General features: G+C 42.3%; 1 protein-coding gene across 1 annotated transcript in view; it reads right to left on the bottom strand.

The window, feature by feature from the left end:
- Window positions 1-22,307, bottom strand: part of KLHL6 (kelch like family member 6) — a 49,015-nt gene that overhangs the window by 7,213 nt on the left and 19,495 nt on the right. Inside the window, exons 3-4 of the mRNA XM_036243467.1 lie at window positions 6,419-6,868; window positions 1,629-1,866 (exon numbers count right to left, since the gene is read on the bottom strand). Of these exons, the coding sequence (XP_036099360.1) occupies window positions 1,629-1,866; window positions 6,419-6,868 (688 nt within the window). The remainder of the gene's footprint in view (window positions 1-1,628; window positions 1,867-6,418; window positions 6,869-22,307) is intronic.

The following is a 22,307-nucleotide window of genomic DNA, read 5'->3' on the forward strand; positions in this document are numbered from 1 at the left end:
CCAACATTCAGTGAGGTGGAAAATGTATTGTGAATTGAAGTACAGGTTCTGTTGACTTCATTGTGTACAACATGCATGCTTTCATGTATTGCTTGTATCCTTTTTTAAAAAGACAACAACAAATTTAAGAGAGGGGAAGGACCAGTTGTAGAATAATGTGCAGTGGGTGTGGCAAAGACTACAACTACCAACCCTGTCTTTTTCTCCTGGACACACAGTTAAACTACATTTCCCAGCCCCGCTGCCGGGGGTGGGGGTGCAGGGCGGGTATGTGGCTCCTTCCTGCCAATAGACTGAGAGTAGAACTGATGCCTCACATCTAGGCTAAGGCTGTTCTCAACTCGTTCAGTTTCTCTCTCTTCTCAAAATGAAGACCACATGTAGAAAATAGCAGCATCACATGATGGAAGAAGCCTAGGTCCCTGAGTGACTGAATGGAGCAACCCCCACATACTGTTACAGTAATTTACCGAGATTTAGGGTTTGTTACAGAAGCTGGAATGACTAACTCTAAGACAATATAGAACTATTTTTAATTTAAAATATAAGATTGTAATGAGAGAAACTGCCATATTTTATTTTATACTCTATATTATTTGACTCTTCTACAATTAAAACATATTTCTACAACATCAAAGAAAGCTATAACCTAATCTATAATATTACTATATCCAAAGTAGAACCGACCTGTCCTTGATTTTGGAGGAAGCAACTTTTCCCCAAATAAGTGCAGATTAGAGAACACTTTCTAGAGAGGAGAAGGGATACTTGTCTCCTCCCTTGGGGGCCCCAAAGAGAGCTGGGTGGCTTTTGATGTCATGGGGAGAGCATGGTACTCAGAGAACCTGGGTTGGAATCCTGCCTGACATTCACCAGTGTGCAACCTTGGGTACATTCCACAACCTTTCTGAGCCTCAGTTTTCTCCATTTGTAACCTGGAAATTTAAGTCAACTACCTTATAGAATTGATATGACAGACAAATGATTAAATGTTACCAAATTGTAAATTCACCCACTATGTTGTAAAGATGGTAGAAAATATGTCATTTAATAAATATTTATTGAGCATTTACTATGGTGGCCAGGCACAGTGCTAAGTGCTGGGAATAGTGTTGACTGTCATAGAATTTAAGGACTAATGGTTCACAGGCATAAAGTAATTATAAATAATTGATCATACTACTTAGAAATAAGAAATGAAAAAGTACTGGATGCTACTGGAGTATCTAAAAGTATGACCTAATAAACTTGAAGGGTCAGGTTTGGGAGAAAAGCAGACATTTTTATTCACTATGTATTCCCAGTGTTCAGCTTAGTGTACTGTGCCTATAGCAGATACCGAATAAATTCTAGTATCATTTTCCTTGTTCCTCTTTCATGAACGACTAGGCCTCTCTGCCTGCTGCCCCAGGTCTTAGTACAATACTGCTCACAGGTGAGTGTTCATTGAGGAATAATGTGCTTTCCAAGATAAGACCACCGGAGCTCCTGGTTTCCATATTCTGAGCCAGTCAGAGCTAGATCATTGCCATTTACAGTAATTCTTCTAGGATGGCTGCCTGCTCTCACTCAGGAAAATATGCAGTGCCGCTGGGGGCTTGCTTTGGCATCACGTGGATCCTGCTTACCTGAGATGTAGACCTCATTTTTTAATGTCACGCATGCAAACTCCACCCACTTCTTATTCTCACTGTCCAGCTCATGCTCCGTCATCGGGAGCTTGGCCACCTCCAGGCGGCTGCGCCTCAGGGGGTCCAGGCAGGTTACCTCCGCCACAAACCGCTCATCCTTTGTGCAGCCGCCGATGATCATGAACACCTCGGACTGGAACTCATGCATCCTGGGCTTGGTGCGCTCTGAAATGATCTGGAAAACCAATGGGAGGACACGATGACACCGTGGCTCAGAGCTCAGGCTATGGAGCCAGCAGAGTAGGACCCAGTTCCCAATTCTGCCATTGTATGACCTGGTGACTCCACCTCCTTTAGCCTCAGTTTCATCATCTGCATATTAGAGAGGTAGTTACCTCACAGGTTTGCTGCCAAGATTAAATGCAATCATATATGTAGTGTGTTTGGCCCAGAGCCTGGTGTATAATAGGTACTCAATAAAGGTTATCTGCTGTTGCTTTTGCTGCCACTTTAAGAAGTCCGGATCTATTTACCATCAAATGCACTTCTTGCTTCTCTCTTTCTGCTTGATCTGAAATCTTGAAAACTGGAATTTCTTTTCTGGCCACCTTCTACTCCCCCCTCGTTTCAATATCTTGATGCTAACTCAGACTTTTGCTCACTACCAGACTTTCTCTGAAAGAGAGGTCCTCACAGTGGGCACACCAAGCTTCCAGTGACTTATGAGAAAAAACAAAAGACAACAGGGTATGGCCAGAGTAGGACTGGGGGGCTGGGTCTCAGCCTCAAACATATGACCCTTCAGAGCCTTGAACAACCAAAGAGATCCACACCATGGAGATTTGAACCCAGCTAAAAGAGCAGAGGTCTGGAGTCAAATATGCCAGAGGCTGGTCCTCGTTCCACCACCTATGGCCTTGTGACCATGGAGAAGTGACACAATCTCTGTAAATACTTATAACCATTTCTATGCCATCAGATCTTAGTACAGATCAAGGTGGTCCCTGTAAATTTAGGAGGAAATGAAACAAAAGAGCAACTTTCTCTGCCCCAAAAGACCTCCCCCAATGAAGGTACCGGTTACCATTCCTACACTAACTATAGATTGACACTTGTTTTTAGGGTTCTAAAATGTCCCACTGTCATCACCTTCATAAACTTAAAGGATGGACAAGGTGAAGAGGGAGAGATAATGATAGGACAAGAAGGGGTAAAGTTTGGGAAAGAAAGGTTAAGTGACTCTATGAGTAGCCTCCATGCTTGTACTACTGTCACCAGGAATAAACTCAAGATCATTCAAGCAGTGAGCAGACAAGGAGTTTCAGGGAATCAAATGGCAATGAGCCCTCAAGCCAGGGATCACAGTGGTGGATTGGTTCAGTTACCCAGGCTGCAATGGGAATGAGAAAGTGCTTTGAGCTGGATTTGGGGCAATGGGCAGCAAAAACCTAGGACACAGTGAAAAGAGAGATTTTTTTAGCTTGATTGTGGGAAATACAACACCCTAAAGGCACTGAGTGAGAATAAGCACATCTCATTCATTATCTCATTTAATTCTCAACACAGTCTAGCAGTTGGTAGGTATTATTATCTCCATGTCAGGCCTGAGCTTTAAGGAAGCTAAGTAGCCCAAGGTCACACTGCAGGTAAATTGTGAAGCCAAGGTTAAAGCCAAGATCCTTCTGACTGCAAGCCCAAGTTCCTCCCACTGGAGACTTTTCCAGATAGTCAGAATTCTGTCTCCTCCTAAATGCAAAGTTTATACCCTCACTCCCCACCCCACGCCCACTCCATTGCAAATTCAAAAGGTAGAGCAGATATTTTATGGCAATAATTTTTCAGAAGAAATAGCAGAGACATTTCATATCAGAGGAATACCTTCATCACCTGCATTTCAGAGACTTAAGAAATGGGAAACAGAAACAAAAATAGTCTGAATATTAGAAGTGCAATTGATCAAGACTCTGGACTTTAAATGCTTAACTGAAAACAGCTGCAGAAACTGACACTTGTCTTCAAGTGTATAAGGGTTCTTTGAATTGTTTTAAATCCTCACTCTAAGATATTTTTCCATTGATTTTCAGATAGAGTAGGAGGATGGGTAGGAGGGAGGGAGGGAGGGAGGAAGGAAGAGAGAAACATCGATGTGAGAGAGACACATTGATAGGTTGCCTCCCACACAACCCCAACCAGGGCCAGGGATCAAACCACAATCGAGGTATATGCCCTTGACCAGAATCGAACCCATGACTCTTTGGTCTGCGGGCTGACACTCTAACCGCTGAGTCAAACTGGCCAGGGCATATAAGCGTTTTTTGGTTTTTTTTAATTAAATAATAAGGGTTTTGATTCCCAGTGCTGAGCCACCTGCCAGTGACCCACATACCTAGCATGGGACATGACCCATGTGGTTGCCTGGACTCCCTCCACCAGTCTACTAATCACCCTTCATTTGCTTGGTGTCCTGTCTTCTCTGACAGACATAGGTTTAACAAAATAAAGACTGTTTTGTAATACATGGTGCCATATCTGGCATATAGTTACTATTCAGAATTTATTTGTAAAAAAAAAAAAAAAATGAAAGCATAGCATATTAAAATACATGGGATGCTGATAAAGTAGTATGTAGAGGGAAATTTATAGCACCAATGACAATATTAGGGGGGGAAGGTCTCAAATCAATGAGCCCTTAAGAAACTAGAAAAAGAAGAGAGCCTGGTCGGTGTAGCTCAGTGTTTGAGCATTGCTTCATGCACCAAAAGGTTGCCAGTTCGATTCCCAATCAGGGCACATGCTCAGGTTGTGGGCCCGATCCCCAGTGGGGGGCATGCAGGAGGCGGCCAATCGATATTCTCCCTCATCGATGTTTCTATCTTTCTCTCCCTCTCCCTTTTTCTCTCTCTAAAATCAGTAAAAAAAAAAAAAAAAAAAATTTAAAGAAAAAGAAGAGAAAATTAAACCCAAAGGAAGCAGAAGAAAGGAAATAAAATCAGGTAGAAATAAGTGAACTAGAAAATATAAAAGCAACAGAAAAAAATCAAATTAAACCAGAAGTTTGTTCTTTGAGGAAATCAGAAAAATTAATAAACCTCTAACCAGACTGACCAGGAAAAAAAGAGGAGACAAAAATTACCAGTACCTGGAATGAGAGATGTGAGTGACATCACTACAGATTCTACAGATATTTAAAGAATAATAAGGGAATGTTGTGAACAACATTAAACCAATACATTCAGTAACTTCTACAAAATGGAAAACGTCCTTGAAAAATACAAACTACTAAAGTTCATTCTAAAAGAAATAGACAACCTGAATAGTCATATAGTTATTAAAGAAATGTAATTTGTAGTTAAAAACCTCACACAAAAACTCCTGGTTGTAATTCTACCAAACATTTAAGGATATCTTTGCAGAATGAATGAGTGACAGTGAATCTGAGGACAACACAGAACTAGAACGAACACACAGGGAAAAGTAGAGCCTCCTGGGGAGCTTCCGGCAGATCATTCCTAAGCCATTTTTAGCTAAGATATCTACCAGTGGCCTAATGAAGAAGGCTTGGAAACCAATACCAGAAATAGTGTGTAGTGGTATATATGTGAGGGTTTCACATGTATAAACTTAACTTTTCCTGTATCATTACCTCCTGATTGTTTTATCCCTCTCCACTAAGCCTAGTCTTGTCTTTATATAATAATAAATAAAATATTTCTTTAATGGTTAAGGAGAACCAGGTAGATTCAAATGATACATGTATCCACCATCTTGGTCCCCATTTACCCATTCAACAAACATGTATCAATCACTCACTATATACCAGGGAGTCTCCTAAGGTCTGAAAATGAAAATTCCAATACAACATACTTTCTACCATAACAAGCGCCTAGCCTAGAGATGTTTGCAGATGAGAAACTCAATGGTTAACATGTAGCAGGTGGTGTTATAATATAGCAAAAAAATCAGGTGCTATGAGAATGAGAGAGGCCTCTGGAGAAGATAATGTTTGAAATGAGTTTTGAAGCAGGAGCAGAAGTTGACTAGATAAAGAAGAGGAAACAGGCATCTGAATAGCACCCACATCAGCCTGGAGGCTGAAAAAGCAGGTGACTTTGGGAAATTACAAGCAGTGCATTCGGACTGAGCAGGAAAGGGGTCGGGGATGACACTAGAGAAGCAGACAGGAGGTGACGTGTGCAAGGCCAGGCTCTGGGAGCTGGGGCAGTAAGTGTGGGCTTTATCCTGAAAGCTGTGGGGAGCCAGTGAAGAAGGTAAGCCTAAGAGAGAAATAAATTATTAGTCTTGAGTTGTAGATCATCCAGCAGGGGAATGAACTGGAGAGAGGCCAGACTGGTGAAGGAAGGTGAGTTTTGAGGAACTTTCAAAAATTTGGGAAGGAAATAATGAACCTGAACTAAGGGAACATCAGGTTCCCAGAGTGGGCAAAGCAGCACCCCATGGAATGGCGACTGGATAGGGCACATTTTGTCTGTATGTGTCACCCCCACCAACCTCCTGCCTTACACAACTGGGAAGAGGAGGGATGTGCCAGGCATGCTGCTAGGTGATTTCTGTGTCTCACCTCCTCCTCTCAGTAGCGTTCTCTGATGCAGTATCATCCCCATTTTACAGATCAGAACTCCAGGGCTTCTGGAACTGCCTAACTCAAACTATAAACAGTGTAGCATCTTCTCCTTGCCCTAAGGATTCGCCAGCTAGCCTCCCCTTCTCTCGTTGAGGCCCACTAACTCCTTTGCTTTGCTGGTTAACTACAGCACCTCTCACCGCACCTCATTGCCAGAAAGGTGGTACATCCTGGCTTCCTGGAGCAGCGGGAAGACCTCCGGGCACTGCCTGATGAGAGGATCTGCTTCCACCGTCTCCACAAAGTACCAGGGGTCCAGAAGCGGCAGGCGCACGTACTCCAGGATGTAGGGGAGCAAGCAGAGCCGTTCCGACTGTTTGTGGCGGACCCAGCTCATCATGGTCTCAAACACCTGCGCCTCCTCCGTCACATACAGGTCGTCGCTCTTCAAGATGTGGTACAGCGTGTCCACGGGGAGTTCAAGGAACTCCTCGGCGTTCAGAATCTGCACAAAGTTTTGGATGATGTAACTTTGAACCTGCTTCTTTAGACTGTCCAAGGAGTGCGTGTCTGCCAGCCTCAGTATTCCAACACAGTTTTCTGGGTTCAAGGCTTCTGTGAGGAAGCTGGCACAGGCGTCCACCATCCGCAGGAACTGAGGGAACAGAAGGGCACCCAATAGACCAAAAATGATTAATCCACAAAGAGGTTTATCAGTGAATTATGTGTGGTAGCAAAAAATTAAAAACAACCTAACTGACAGGCAATATAGGGATTAGCTAAATAGATTTTTAAAAAAAATACATTTACATTCGTATTTTTGATAGCTCTGTAGTCATTAAGAAAACATGTTGTAGAAGAACGTTAAATGGCATCAATAATTTTTATAATACTTTAAGTTTAAAAATCTGTTCATGGAATCTGCTCAAACCTCTAGATTTAATCAGCAACTACAGGAAATAGAGTTGAGCCCTAGCCGGTGTGGCTCAGTTGGTTTAGAGTCTGGCCCGTACTGATTCCGGGTAAGGGCACAACCTGGGGTTGCAGGTTTGGTCCCTGTCCAGGTACGTGCGGGAGGCAGCCAATCGATGTTTCTCTCTCCCATGGGTGTTTTCTCTCTCTCTCTCTCTCTCTCTCTCTCTCTCTCTCTCTCTCTCTCTCAGATCAATACAAACATTTTTTTTAAAAAAAGGAAATACACTTGACCTTTGAACAACTCGGGGGTTGGGGAGCTGGCTTCCCAGTGAGATAAAAATCCATGTATAACTACATGTAGGGGGAAGAGGAACATGTCAAATGACACCATGGGAAGATCAGCAAAATGCAGACTGTGGGAAACTCTATAGAACAACCATTTCAGTTTCTTTATCAAATACTTCACAAGGGCAAGGAGGAGGGAAGGGAAATCTGAGGATGAAAAGAGATTTAAGAAACACATCAACCTTTCACAAAGCAGGGGCCTTGTTTGGGTCCCTACCTTAAACACAATTAATTGTAAAAGTCAGAAATGTGTGCAATGACTAACATTTGATGATATGAAGCAATTATGGTAATTTTTTTTTTTCCTCACTCAAGGACATTTTTCCATTTTTTTGTTCAGATAGAGTGGGAGGGAGAGAGAGAGAAACATCGATGTAAAAGGGACACATCGAGTGGCTGCCACCCACATGACCCAACCAGGGCCGGGGACAAAGTGCAACCGAGGTACATGGCCTTAGTGGGACCCGAACCCGGGTCTCTCGGGACCCCAGGCTGATGCTCTAACCGCTGAGCCAAACCGGCCAGAGCAATTATGGTAATTTTAAGTGTGATGATGGTATGGCTATGTTTAAAGAAACATCTTACCTTTTAGAAATATGTACTGAAATACTTGCACATGAAATGAAAAAGCACTTCACAAAATCACATGTACATTACGTTCCTATTTTCTATAAAGAAAAGATATATAGACTATAGCCTAGAAAAAAGACTGAAGGATATTATTAATAGTTGTCAGTCTATTTGGGTATCAGATACCATAGGACTAATCATGCTGCAATAACAAACAACCCCCAAGTCTCAGGGATTTACAACAATAAATGTTTACTTCTCACTTACATTACATATTTTTCACCAGGCTCTTCATCCCATGACCCAGGATGATGCAAAAGCCCTGAACTGAGAGATGCGGGTCTTGTGACAGAAGGAGAAGAAAGATGTCTCTTAGAACTTGCTCAGAGGTGGTGCAAGCCATTCATTCCCACTCACACTGAACTGACCAGGGTAACTTTTGTGGCAAAATTCGTTGTCAAGGAAACAGAAACTGACCCCATGGCAACGGACAGGGAATATGCTCTATAAATAATATAAGGCATCACACTCTCAATAAGACTATGAGGATTTTAAATTTTTGTTTATTCATATACTTTTTAAATCATCTAAAATGAATAAGTAACACTATTGTAATGAAAATTAATTTGTAAAATTGATTGGCTTTTGTCTTATTTTTTAATTATCGTCACCCTCATAATAGGAGTCCCTTGTGCATATTTTATAGCCTTTTACAGCTTACAGAGCATTGTTATACCCATTACATTATTTAGTATTTATTTTACAGATGAGGTGTCTCAAATGCATCAGTTCTCTCCTATTCATTGCTCTCTGGAACTTAGCTTGAACAAGTCCAATTTCTTATCTCCCCCTCCTGTCCACCAGACCCCCTCTAAGGTCAAATTCTCAATGTTCTTGAGTTGATCAATTAGCAGAAGATTGGAAAGAAGGAGCTGGGCAGGGAGGGCTGGTCTGAAGATAGGGCGTGGTGAGAGGAGAGACGGTCAGGCCTGTGGAGGAGACGGCTCTAGTGAGGACCTGGGGTGGCAGACTTGTGGGCCGAAAGGGTGGGGGTGGGCACAGGACTCAGAGTGGACCATGTGGACTTAGGCTTTGCTCTTCACATCAGAGCAATCTAGGGAAACACATCCCTGATTGTTTGGGCCATTTCTAATGACAAAATAGTATCTTTCCACATCACACCACACTCCAGTTGTCAGTTTAGAAAACACTGCCCGAGGGTCAATGTGAAGCTGGAGAAAGCCTGAATGCTGCTTCACACCACCTTGTCTTTCGGCCCCAGCCACCTGCAGATCTGCTCCTCGCATGAGCAACTATGGAAACGGTTGAGACTGAGAATTCTGACACCTGTTCAGTTGTTCGCAGATTTTTCAGTTCAAAGAGTAAAAATACACAACCGAGACCAAGCCTTGCCGAGCCCTCAGAGCCTGTAACCAGAGCCCTTTGCGGCCCTGCCCACAGAGACATGGATGAGGGCTGAACGGGGACTCACTGATGTGGTAGTCTCCAGAGCAAGACAGCAGGTACACCATGCCAGAGATTGCGTGCGAGGAAGATGACATGAAAATCAAATTGACTTTCTAAATATGTAGACTGTCTCTGGGAGGCCACCTAAGAACCTGGTGACAGTGATTGCCTCTGGGGAGGGGACCTGGTGACTGGGTTCAGGGTAGAGGAAGAATTGCTTTTTTCACTGTTCACCTTTCTGTACCCTCTCAAATTGCATGCCATGAGGAGGAATTATCTGTTTATTTATTTATTTTACTTTTCTTTTTTATTAATTTATTTTTGTTACAGATGTTTCTCCTTTTTTCTCCATTGACATCCTTTCCCCCCACCCCCACCCCCAGGAATTATCTGTTTAAAATAAAGTAAGTTTCTCATGAATAGAGGAAACACTGGAAGAGAACACACTAAAATGCTAACAGTGGTTAGTTATCTCAAATGCAGTTTTATAAAGTTATTAATTTGTTTTTTAGACTTTTCTGTATAGGCTAAGGTTTCTACACTGAGCAGGAAGTTGCTTTTAAAATCAGAAAAACAAAATAAATACTGTCTTGCAATGTTCAAGTACACAATGAGAAAACTGGATGTAAAAAATAACATAAAAGGAACCTACAACACGCCAGCCCCTTGATGGTAACTAGCTCATTTAATCCTCACAACAGCACTATAAAGTAGATGTTTATTACCATCCCTGTTTTATAGATGAGGAAAACAGTTTCAGAGAAGTGAAGTCATTTCCTGAGAGATTTATAAATAATAACAGGGAGAGCTAAAATTTGAAACGGTCTTATCTGATTTCAGAAATGCATGTTTTTACATTATTTCAAGCTGCCTCCAGTCAACTAGTGTGTGCACAGGATGGCGGCTTTGCAGATGCCAAATATAATTTGCACACCTCTCCGGAGAGTTCAGCTGATCTAATCTGCCAGCTGCGGGAAGGCCTGGCCAACCAGATGCCAATTCCTGCCCCTGCTTGATGCGTGTTGCGAGCAAAGAAGGAAATGATGAAGGAGAATCAAATCAAGTACTGAAGTTCACATTTGTTAGAAACATTGATACAAACCTGTCTCTCCCCACTCAAAACCATGCATTCATCATCCACCCACGTGTTCATTTCCCAAAAGTGCACTGAGCATCTGTTTTGTGCTAGGCTCTCAGCTAGTGCTGGGTGTGCAGAGGTGAGCAGAAGGAGACACCGTGGTTGTGCTCACTGGAGCTGACAGACGGGCGGGAGAGGCAGGTAGTCATCAAATCATCACACAAGTATAAAATGCAACTGGGATAAATGCTACGTAACAATGTCCAGTGATTCCACTGCCTGCAACTGAAGAAAGTCTACTTCTACCCCTCCAGCCGTGCACAAGCTGGCTCTAACTGTCACCCAGACTCTCCCTGCTTGAACCCCGCCACACTCAGACCTGTCTACTCACCTCTGCAAACATCCCTAAGCTTACCTATCCCGGAGCCTTTCTGGCTCATGCCTTTCTCTCCGCCTGGCCCAGCTTCTCCCTCAACACTAGTTTTAAAATCCCGTTTACCACTACCAGGCACGTTGGAATCCACCACCCCTCTCCCCACCCCCCACCAAAAAAGGACTCAGGATAACTCCCCCTTAAAAGAAGGGAACGTTTAAGTTTACCTCAAGGAGGAGGAAGAAGTGAGTCCCATGACCATCACCTTGCCTACACAGGGCAGTGTCCTTCACTCAGAGTTGTTAAACCCAAACAGTGGTGGGCTCCAGAGAGTCTGAACCCACGAGCATATGCAAGCCTTTGTTGGTGCCATTTTTCTGGGAACTGAGTTTGCAAGAGATACTGCGAGTTGCTCCGTGGTATTCATCCACCGGAGGACAAGGGGAGAGCCAGGCTGAGAGAGTCCCGGAGTCACGAAGGCTGTGCTCTCGGCCTTCCCTGCCTCTGGACATTTTTAATTCTGGGTCAATACTTGTTTTTCCATTTTTTGTTCAGGTAGAGTGGGAGGGAGAGAGAGGAAGAGAGAGGGAGAGAGAAACATCGACGTGAAAGGGACACATTGAGTGGCTGCCACCCAAACGACCAACCAGGGCCGGGGACAAACTGCAACCGAGGTACGTGCCCTTAGCGGGAACCAAACCCGGGTCTCTCTGGACCACAGGCCAACGCTCTAACCACTGAGCCAAACTGGCCAGGGCTCAGCAAATATATTTTAACAAGTACTAATGAGATAGATATTAGTATCACCATTTGTACAGAGACAGAAATAAAGAATTTAAAGAGTTAGGTGTGTTGCCCATGGTCACACCGAGATGCTACTGAGATCACAGCTAGCTAACTCTTCACACGGGACATTACACTGCCTTTGTAACTGTGGCATTGTTGGGTTCACACAATTCCAAGGGAATCTGAAGAGGCCTTACGAGGACAAGGGTGAGTGGGGAGCTCCAAGTTGTCTATGTTCGCCCCAAAATATGACTCCATAAACACTTTTGAATGTGAGGAGTATACAGCAGCATCATGTACTCCCATCCAATGTCAGGGAAACTGCTGATGAGCAAGGCAGCCAAGGAGACAAGAAATGGGTTTGTTTCAAAAAGGCCTTGGGTGGGGCGGGAGCCTGGTGGAGAAGGGCAAAGGGAGGGAAGTGGGGGACATCTGTAATATCTTCGACAATAAAAATAAATTTTTTTAAATGTTATTTATTTATTTTGCTTCTTCATATTTAAGATTATTGAAGACATGAGGGCAAATTTTCTGTCTCAGCCTGTCCCAGTGGCACATGAACTTGTTTATTAAAGCTGAGCAATGACAGCGAATGGCAATAGACAACCAACTTCCTGTTTGAGGAACATGTGAGCAAAAGCTTACAGCCAGGCACCTGACTCTCAAACAAGGAGACTAAAAATACAATCAAAGAAAACCACTTGAGACATGGCTGAAGTTCCCACGAGAAGCGTCTGCCTCAAAGAGAAGGCGCCCTGCCAGCTCGCTGCCCCTCCTCTGCCTCCCTTCCTGCTCTCCAGAGTGGGGTCCTCGGGGATCATCACTGGAAGTCCACATCACCCTAGAGGTTCCTTCGAATCTCCCCAGAATGACTGAAGTCCTATTTTGGTTCAAAGGGTCTATAAAGACATTGATATTCCTACCCTTAAGCCCCAACTAAACAGTGTCTGTGAAGAGTTTGTAAACTGAATTTTAATAAAATTCAAATATACTTGAATTCATTGAAAATTTTTTGCCTGTGTTTCTGAGTTCACTGTAAATTTTCTGTCACCATTTTTCTTCTCAGACAATGGATACTAAAAGTAAAGCTGTTCTCCTGTCAGTTCTATATTGATGTTAAAGAGGGTCTTCATACTTAAAAATTGTAAGCTACCACTTATCCTAACCTTCCATCCTTGCCTCTACCTCTCTCTCAGGTGGTACACCCACCTCAGACTGTCGGAATGTGCTCTCCCACACCTAGGATGTCCTCTGCTCCCTCAAGACTTCCAGGCCTTGGTCTAGACCTGGCTGAGAGGTCTGCTGGCTCCTGGAAGCTATATGGGGTGGACAGGACAGGCAGATGCAAGACCTGCAAATGGTCTACTCACTGAGATGCTGGGGGACTGAGGCAACTGCAGAGGTGAATTGTACCCAGAAGTGGAATCAGAGAGAAAGAAAAGGGGCAGTACCCAAGGTTATGCCAAGTTTGGTCATGACTCAGACAACAGACAAGACAGCTCGTGAGTTTCCAGTGAACATAGTATTGAGACTTCAACAGGCCAGCAGAGCACAATCAATGATATACATGAGCCACACTAAGATTCAAAGGCAAGTGGCAGAGCTGAGGCTAAGTGATTCACTCAGCCCAGGCCACTGAGGAGTACCACTGTGAGGATTAAATAGTATGATTGTATCTGAGACACAGCTGATGCTCAGGATGTGGTGTGTGCGTGTGTGCGTGTGTGCGTGTGTGCGTGTGTGTGTGTGCGTGTGTGTGTGTGCGTGCGTGTGTGTGTGTGTGTGTGTGTAGGGCATAGAAGCAGGTATCTAAGCAGAAGCCAGGTCCTGAGAAGCAGATCCCTGAATGCAGATGGCTGCAACAGGCGGGGTAGCAAGTACAGAAGGCAGGAACCTTTGTCTTTGCTTACAATTTCTCTCTGCCTGGAACACTTTTCCTCCAATCCAACTGCCACTTATTGAAATCCTCCCCTTTCTATGAAGACCAGTTCAAAGTCACCTCCTTCACAGCCAGAACTTTGCTCAACCCCTACATTCTGCACTGGGGTCTGATTGCCCTCAGGGTTAGAAGCTCATTGGGAATCCTTGTTTTTGAGGCTTCAGGGATAGTGGACGGAGGTGACTATATGGAGCCAGAAGTTTGGGGTTTAGGCCCCAGATCATAGCTCGACCACTTGATGATCTGAACATTCCCTGAGCCACAGTTTCCTCATCTGGAAAGTCTTGACAGTGATAAATGCAACTTGCAAGCTCATTGTGAGGGTATTACTGGCCTTCCCACTCATGGAAATATTGTCAACTTCTGATGGACTCATATAGGGGAAAGACTATGATAAATTGCTACATAAATGTGATCCATATTTATAATTTTTTATCTTTTTTCCCCCCTGATATCTTCTCACAAAGTACCTTGCACATAGAGGACACTTAGTAATTTGTGGTAGTTAGGTAGCAGTAAAAGTCATAATCTTGTACAACATGGATTTTCATCATAACCAAACTCCCCCATCCCACTTCCCGTATTCCACACCTCTGGGCAGCAACCAGGCATCCCAGGTTTACTTATCAGGGAAGGATGGTGGAGGAGACAACAGAAGACAACTTCAGCTTTGAATTTCTAAATACACGTTCAGAATTTACACTATAGAAATAGTTTTGAAACATAATTAGTAGTAATAACTGGGCCTTTTGAGCTTCAAAAACCAGAATCCTAAGGAGTCTAGGCATAAAATGTATGTCAAAACAGTAGAAGTAGGAGAATGGAAGATAATGTAAGAGTCAGCTTTTCTCACATGGGAAGAGTTAACAATTCCCAGACCTGGAAGAAAGAGGAGAAAGAGTCTAGTAACCGAGTGAGAAACAGGTATGAGTCCCTGACATGAAGTCCTGCCTCCCAAATCAGGCCAAAATGCAGAGTGAGCGGACTGCTAAAAGCCCCTTAAAGTTGTGGATCTCAGGACAAAAGAATGTGTGTCCCTGCTGAGATGAAATCAGCAGTGCAGCAGGACAATACAGCAGCAACAGAAGAGAAACTGGGGTGTGCTGTTTCCAGACAAAGGGGCTATGGACTATGGTAGTTGCTCCAGATTAGCACAGGAGAGGAAGTGGAAGTTTCTTGCGTGTCTGAGAGGGGCTCAGAAGAAGCTGAGAGTGTTGGCGGACCTGAAGAAGCCTTACAAAAGGACAAGAAGAATACTAAGTGATCCACAAAGACTGATGGCCAGAACCAGGTGAGACTAGGGACTTTCAGTTGATGCCAGTGGGGAAGGGGTCAATGACCAGAGAGAGACTGAAGGGAACACAGATGCTCCAGCATGGACCAATGATACAAATGACCATGGTAAGCCTGGGCCAACCGCCTTTTTCTACGATGTCCTGGCACTATGTAAATGCCCCCAGAACTATATAATCGACCCGGATGCTGAACTGATTGAGTTTTCCTGAAGTGAGATATCATTAAGTTAACTATAATTTCTGCCACTGGTAGAATGGAAAACTCAGATTATAATCTATGTTAGAAAAATAATAGGTTAAATCACACTTTTCTTGGCACACCTAAGTTTGTAGCCTGAGATTTGGACCCTCTATACTAATTAGAACTCAAGAACAATATGAAATTCTAAAACAGGTCAAACTAGTCTATGGTGACAGAGGCTAGAGTAGTCATTCCCCATGAGGAAGCACTGCTTGGGGGAAGGCACAAGAAAGCAATCTGGGATGCCAGAATGTTCTAGATCAGGGTGGTGGTTACATGGTTGTATACACATGTAAAAAATATCACCAAACTGTACACTTAAGATGTCTGTATTTTATTGAATGTTAGTTTATACCTAAAAATGAACAGAGGCAAACATTGAGATCAAACACAGTAACGTGAAGTGAATGGGCACTGTGGGCAGCAGCAGGCTCACTGTGCGGACATCTGGTGGTCCCAAGTGCTCAAAGTTCCCCAGAGGGAATTGGGCCTGAGGGGCAGCAGCTGTGCCAGTCTTGCCTCCTGACATGCTCCCACAGAGCACACTGGTTCCCAGAACCTTCCTCTGGGCAGCCCCCTCTGAAGACGCTGAGGACGCCAGCTGCCCTCAGGATCATGGCTTGTTTCAGGCCTCGCCCTGAGAGGTGGTTTGTGTAGTGGAGAACACGCAGGCTAATCATTAGCAGAGAGGAGTTTATTCAGGCTCTTGTCTCACTGGCCACTTACTTAATGTTGCCGAATCTTATTTCCCGCATCTATAAATTGGGGTAAAAATACCTACCTCGTGTTAAATCAGATGGTACAGGCAAAATAGTTGTCACGTAGTGAATACTCTAAAAAGGGCAACTGCTGTGTGGACTGAGGAGATTAACCCTGACTGCTTTACTCACAGCAACAATGTGGGCTGACAAAGAGTTTGTGTGGGAGAAGGTGCATCAGATAGGCAACAGGTTGATTCTATCTTGGTAATAGTTAAGAATAGCTGGGCTGGTTTTCTTGCCTAAATTAACTGGTATTCCTATGATGAGTAAATATAATCTGGGGGGTCCCTATCAATGACAACAGAAGTTCATCTATACCTTACAGTAATGGGACCAACTTTTTCTAGGTGCCTGGCACTTAGTAGGTACTGAAAAATGAAGTAATTATTAGTATTACCCTGTGGACCACTTCCTCTTCTCCTAGCTCATGGCATTTCCAAGAGCCAGGCTTGGGCTTCTTAGCATCCTCTTAAAGGGGGTCAGGCAATTTTTGTTGGGGTTTTGATTAGTTTCTGAGGTAGTCTTCATATTCAGCTAGTAATAAATAAGAGCAACACATGTATTCATCGATTCAACAAATATTTATGTACTGTATTCTAGATATCGAGGAAGCCAAGAAGCCAGCACAGGCCATTGGCCATCGATTATATGGCTATCTCATCCATATAGGTCTCACCATCATTCATCCTGTCATTAGCAAAAGAAATATGAAAACAAGCAATGCCAGAACCTTCAGCAAAGTCTCCACAAACTGCCACCACAATGAAAGTCACGTCCCTACTTCACAGGGCATTGAGTAGGCACCACATGGGGCTTCTCAGGCCCAGGCCAGATGACCAGGCTCCCACATCTGCACCCTCTTCCTTTTCTCACGTTGACCCTCGAGACTCAGCCTGATCTCCTTTTCCTTCTAAGCTCCCTCTTCTAACCAACTGCTCTATATCTTAGGGATCTTTCTGCCCCAAGACTAAATGTAGTTGAATATGGTCTCCCTGACCTCACATCTTCTTGCTGCCCTACAGATAAGCTCAAAAGCCCTAATTCTTTTATGAGTTTTTAAAAATTTAATATTTATTTTAGAGAGAAGAAGGAAGAAAGAGAGAGAGAGAGAGAAACATTGATCAGCTGCCTCCCACACACACCCCAGCCGGGGGTGGAACCCATGATCCTTCGGTGTACGGGATGACATTTCAACTGAGTGACACTAGCCAGGGCTCTTTTATGAGTTTTTAATAGTAAAAATGAAAGTAACAAACATGGCAAAGTTCCCCAGATTGAAATATTCACCAAGTTCTTATAGTCATTGTCCCAAGTCTACAGTTTCTGACTACCTTGCTTAATTAGGACTCAGAAACTTGATGGTCCAGTTAAGGCAAAAAGGCCCTTTGCTTCTCTGGAGCCCCCATTGAGTGACATTTATCTCAAAATCCCTGCCTCTAATGTGAAGAGGGCACTTTGCTCTTTCCCTTTAGGTGCTTCTCTTATTATTTTACCTTTCCAAAAACTACTTAGAGAAAATATGTCTCTCCCCATAGTTGGCCAATCAGTTATGGCCAGGTTACTGAAAATTCCAGATCATTCAGTACTTGCCACACTCAAAGATTCCTCCTAAAAGAAAGAAACCGTTCCACCCCTTCCATAGCTGATTGGACCAATGGACCCTTGACCCAAGGATCATCAGTCTGTTAATAGGCCAGCAACTCATGAAGTTGTCTCACATGAAAAACTCTTTTCAAACAACTACAGTGGTGATTGGCTGGGTCAACAGACTTCTCTTTTTCTGAATGGGAAATCAATGCACACCAGGAAGAGACTAACAGGAGACCTGAAAAGAGAAACAGAAAATGAGGGAGAGACTGAGTCACAACAGAGGTGTAGAAGTTAAGAAACCTTTACTACTGGATGGGGGGAGAAAACCAAGATAATCTGACTCCCATTGGTTTCAGTCCCACAAAGTAGTATCAGCTTCTGTGGATGTTCTAAAATGACAAGATAAAATGCTAACTCTAACATACTTATCTCCATCTATAATTCTGAATTAATAAAACTACAGCACAGTCCAGTTTATTGTACTATTCATGTGTCATATGAATGTGATAAAAATAAAACTTTAAATCATGGTTTCTTATCATCCCAATTCAGGAAAAAAATGAAGATCTAAGGATGGCTTAGGGAAATGGCCCCACAGTTCAGTGTCAGCTCAGTTTACCCAAGGAAAAAAAAAAACTTGTCCAAAGTAAGGTAAATATTAACTCACAAATGATGGGAAGAAACTTCTATTTAACATCCATTATGTACCAGGTACTTGACAAATATCACCTCATTTAATTCTCATAATAACTCTTTCCCCAATATAGGTATTATTATCATCCTAATTTTACAAATAAGAAAAAGAGGCTCAAAAAAAATCTAAATAACTTTTCCACAGCCACACAGCAAATAAGTGATTGAATTGGGATTTGAACCCAGGTTCTGTCTGACTCCAAAGCCCATGTTCTTTCTACTCTGCTTCTCTGTCTTATAAGAGAGCATTTCGGATAACAGCATATTTCATGTCTAAAGAATTTATACAGCCATTGAAAGAACAAGGCAGCTCTACATATACTAACCTGTGACAATCTCCAAAATATACTGTGAAGCCAAAAAAAAAGCAAAGTGTATAGTATGCAACATTTGCATTTCAAAAATGGAGACAGTGAGGGGGGAGTGATATGTATATATACGTACTGGTATGTACGTGGAATATGAAGGACAGTAAGACTCTGCTAATAGTGAAGAAATGTTTCACTGTCTCCTCTTTTTTGTTTCTGAATTTGGAACAGAATTACGTTGTATCTACCCCCAAAAATAATTTTTTAAAACCACAAAATGATTTCAACAATCTAGGAACTTCCGTCCCTTATGGTACCTGCAAGCATGAAAATACTCCCATTTTTTATGTCTGAAACTTCAAAGCAAACTCTAGAAGCAAGAGAGAAATCAGAAAGTGGGTTAAATATATATCCAGAAGCCCACAACACTCTTCTCTTCTTTTCCTAAAATTAACACTTACAGGAAAATGAATAAAATAGCCACAGAGAGAAACTTCTTACTTTTTGCCCAGAAAATAAACAAGATTTGGTCATTTTTGAAGTGAAGGATTACTAGAAAAGCAAAATCAACAACAAAGAAAGCGTGTTCTATCTCTAATGTATCTCTGTCCTTCTCTCCCACCTCGCTCATTAAATCTGAACTCTCCCTTGAAGCTCACCACTGGGAGAAAATGAAAAGAAGAGGAAGAAGACAAAGAAGAAAAAACAACTTTATACCAAAATAATTACCAGATATATAAAAGATTTAAATATCAAAGCTGTAGATGTAACAAAACTAAATGAAATTGTAAATGAGTAAGTACATAAGCAATGGGGAAGCTCTTTTTCAAAAATGCACACCAATAGACAACAATGCTGGGGAGGGGGTGGGATCAGGAGGAGGGTGTTTTGGGGGGGGAGTAGAAACATCTGTAACAAAAATAAGTGCATTAATAAAAGTAAAATGAAATAAAATAAAAATGCACACCAAAGGCACAAATCATTAAGGAAATGATCAATAGATTCAACTCGATACTAGTTTTAAACTTTTCTACATAAAAAAAGACATAACTAAAATTATGAGTTAAATGACCAATGGAAAATATTTTCAACGTTATTATGAAAGATTACGGTGTTTACTATCTAAAGAGTTCTTGTAGCCTCTTGAAAAAAGCATCCAAAACTGAAAGGAGAACAAGAAACAGAAGCATGAACTTCATCCTCCATGAAACCAGGAGACAACAGTAACCCCAAACCACAGACTATGAAGACTGATAAGTGACTCTGCTGAGAGGAGAATGGTCACACCAAGTGCCTACAGAGGAATAAGTTTGCCCCTTAGAACCCCAAAAAGCAGGACTGTTAAAGTCCCAAGGAACCAGGAAGGCAAGGGTAGGTGAGGGCTGATAACAGGGTGTCGGTTTAAGAAGTTAAGCCTCCTGGTCCTCCTCCTCATCTCTTGCAGTCTAATAACTCTCACTGTCACTGCCAACTGGAGAAGACTTATCGTCTAGAGGATAAGGTTCTAGACTCAGGAACACCAGAAACTAAGGACGACACATGAGAACATCTTACTTAAAATAAAGAGATTAAGTAAAGATTTGCATACACTCACACTTACATCCAGTCTAAAATACATGCAGCCACCTTATAACCTCTAGACAAGATCCTTACCTGGAGAAACTGGACAATCCTAGGAACAATCTGACAGATATTGACATTTGGGGATCTCCAATTTTAAAAACTGGCAGGTCACCTGATAACCCTGCTAAAACTGTCTGGTCTACTAGCCTCTCATCTAGTTCCATGTGTACCAGGCTTCCAACCAGCATATTAAGGCTTCAATCTTAAAGATGACTGAACATCCAAGGATCAAATCATCAAAAGGGTATTTAAGGAAACCCTCTCTAGCGGTTGAATGGTGCCCCCCACAAAAGTTATATCCACGTCATAATCCCAAAACCTATCAGTATTACTTTATATGGCAAAAGAGTGTGATTAAGTTGAGAAACTTAAGAGGAGCTTATCTGGTGGCTCCTAAATGCAGTCACATGTATCTTTATAAATACAGACACAGAAGAGATGGCACACAGAAGAGGAGAATGTAATGGAACCGTGAATACAGAAATTACAGTGGTATGGACACAAGTGAAGGCATGCCAGCATCTACCAAAAACTGCAAGAAGCAAAGAACAGATTCTTCCCTAGAGTCTCCAAAAGGAGAATAGTCCTGTTGCCACCTTGATTTTGAACTTCTGGCCTTCAGAACTGTGAGAGAATAAATGTCTTTTGTTTTAAGGCACCCAGTTTGTGGTCGTTTGTTATGGTAGCAGTATAACAGAATATTGATACACTCTCAAAGGTGAAAGCTGGAGACCTAAGCAAATAGAGTACAGAAATTCAAAAGAAAGAGAGCAGAAGAAAACTTCAAATATATTATAATAGCCTCAAAGAAATAAGAGTAGAAATCTATTAAAATAAATAACAAGAACTCTTGTAAACCAAAGATATGTTGGCAGAAGTTAAAAATTAACCAAAGAATTGAAAGATCAAGTTGAAGAAACCTCCTAAAAACAAAAAGTCTGGAGATGATCAATAGAAGAGAGAAGGTAAGAAAAAATAAAATTAAATCCAGGAGACCCAACATCTAACTCCAGAGGGGTGAACAGATAAAAGAGCTGGAAAGTATCAAAGAGATAATATAAAAAAAAATCCAAGAATTGAAATACATGAGTCTCCAAGTTCAAAGAACCAACATAATGAATGAAAAACAAACAAAAAAGACCCTGCAGCTATTATAAGTGCTGTTGCAAAAATGAATCTAATGGACATAAAAAATTATTATAACATAATACATGTAAAATAAACATTAAAAAACGTGTGTCCAAAAGGAACCAATTCTTATAAAATATGGAATAGTTAATCAAATAGAACAATGTCTTCAAACTGTCAAAACAAAATTATTTTCAATTTTGAATTTTATACCCAGTTAAAATATTAATCAAATGTGAAGTAAAATTAAAATATTTTTAGACATTTAAGTCTCAAAAAATGTATCTATCATATAATCTTTCACCAAAAACTATTAAAGGTTGTGATCCATTAAAATGTAGGAGCATACAAGAAAAAAGATGACATGGGATCCAGGGAGAGAAAATTCAACAGAAGAAAGAGGTACAAAGAATGCTCAGGGTGACAGCAAAGGGAAGTCCAGGATAAGAGCTGTGCAACAGATCTAGAGAATAACCAGTTAAGATTAGAGCAGGAGAATACAAGGAATAGGAATGATCTAAAATCGAGTCATCAGAAGATAGCAATATGCCCAGCTGGTATGGCTCAGTGGACTGAGTGTTGGCCCATGGACTGAGAGGTCCTGGTTCAATTCCTGGTCAGGGCACATGCCCAGGTTTTGGGCTTGATCCTGAGTAGGGAGCATGCAGGAGACAGCCAATCGATGTTTCTATATCTCTCTCCCTTCCCCTCTCTCTAAAAAATTAATAAAGCCCTGGCCCGTTTGGCTCAGCAGTTAGAGCGACAGCCCACGGACCAGAGAGTCCTAGGTTCGGTTCCCCCTAAAGGTATGTACCTCAGTTGTGGTTGAGTCCCAGGCCCCAGTTGGGGTTGTGCGGGTGGCAACCAGTTGATGTGACTCTCTCACATTGATGTTTCTCTCTCTCTCTCTCTCTCTTCCTCCCTCTCTCCCTCCCGCTCTATCTGAAGAGAAATGCAAAAGGTGTCCTCAGGTGAGGATAAA

Source organism: Molossus molossus, unplaced genomic scaffold (assembly GCF_014108415.1).
Source record: "Molossus molossus isolate mMolMol1 unplaced genomic scaffold, mMolMol1.p scaffold_m16_p_5, whole genome shotgun sequence".
In the NCBI taxonomy this organism is placed as follows: domain Eukaryota; kingdom Metazoa; phylum Chordata; class Mammalia; order Chiroptera; family Molossidae; genus Molossus; species Molossus molossus.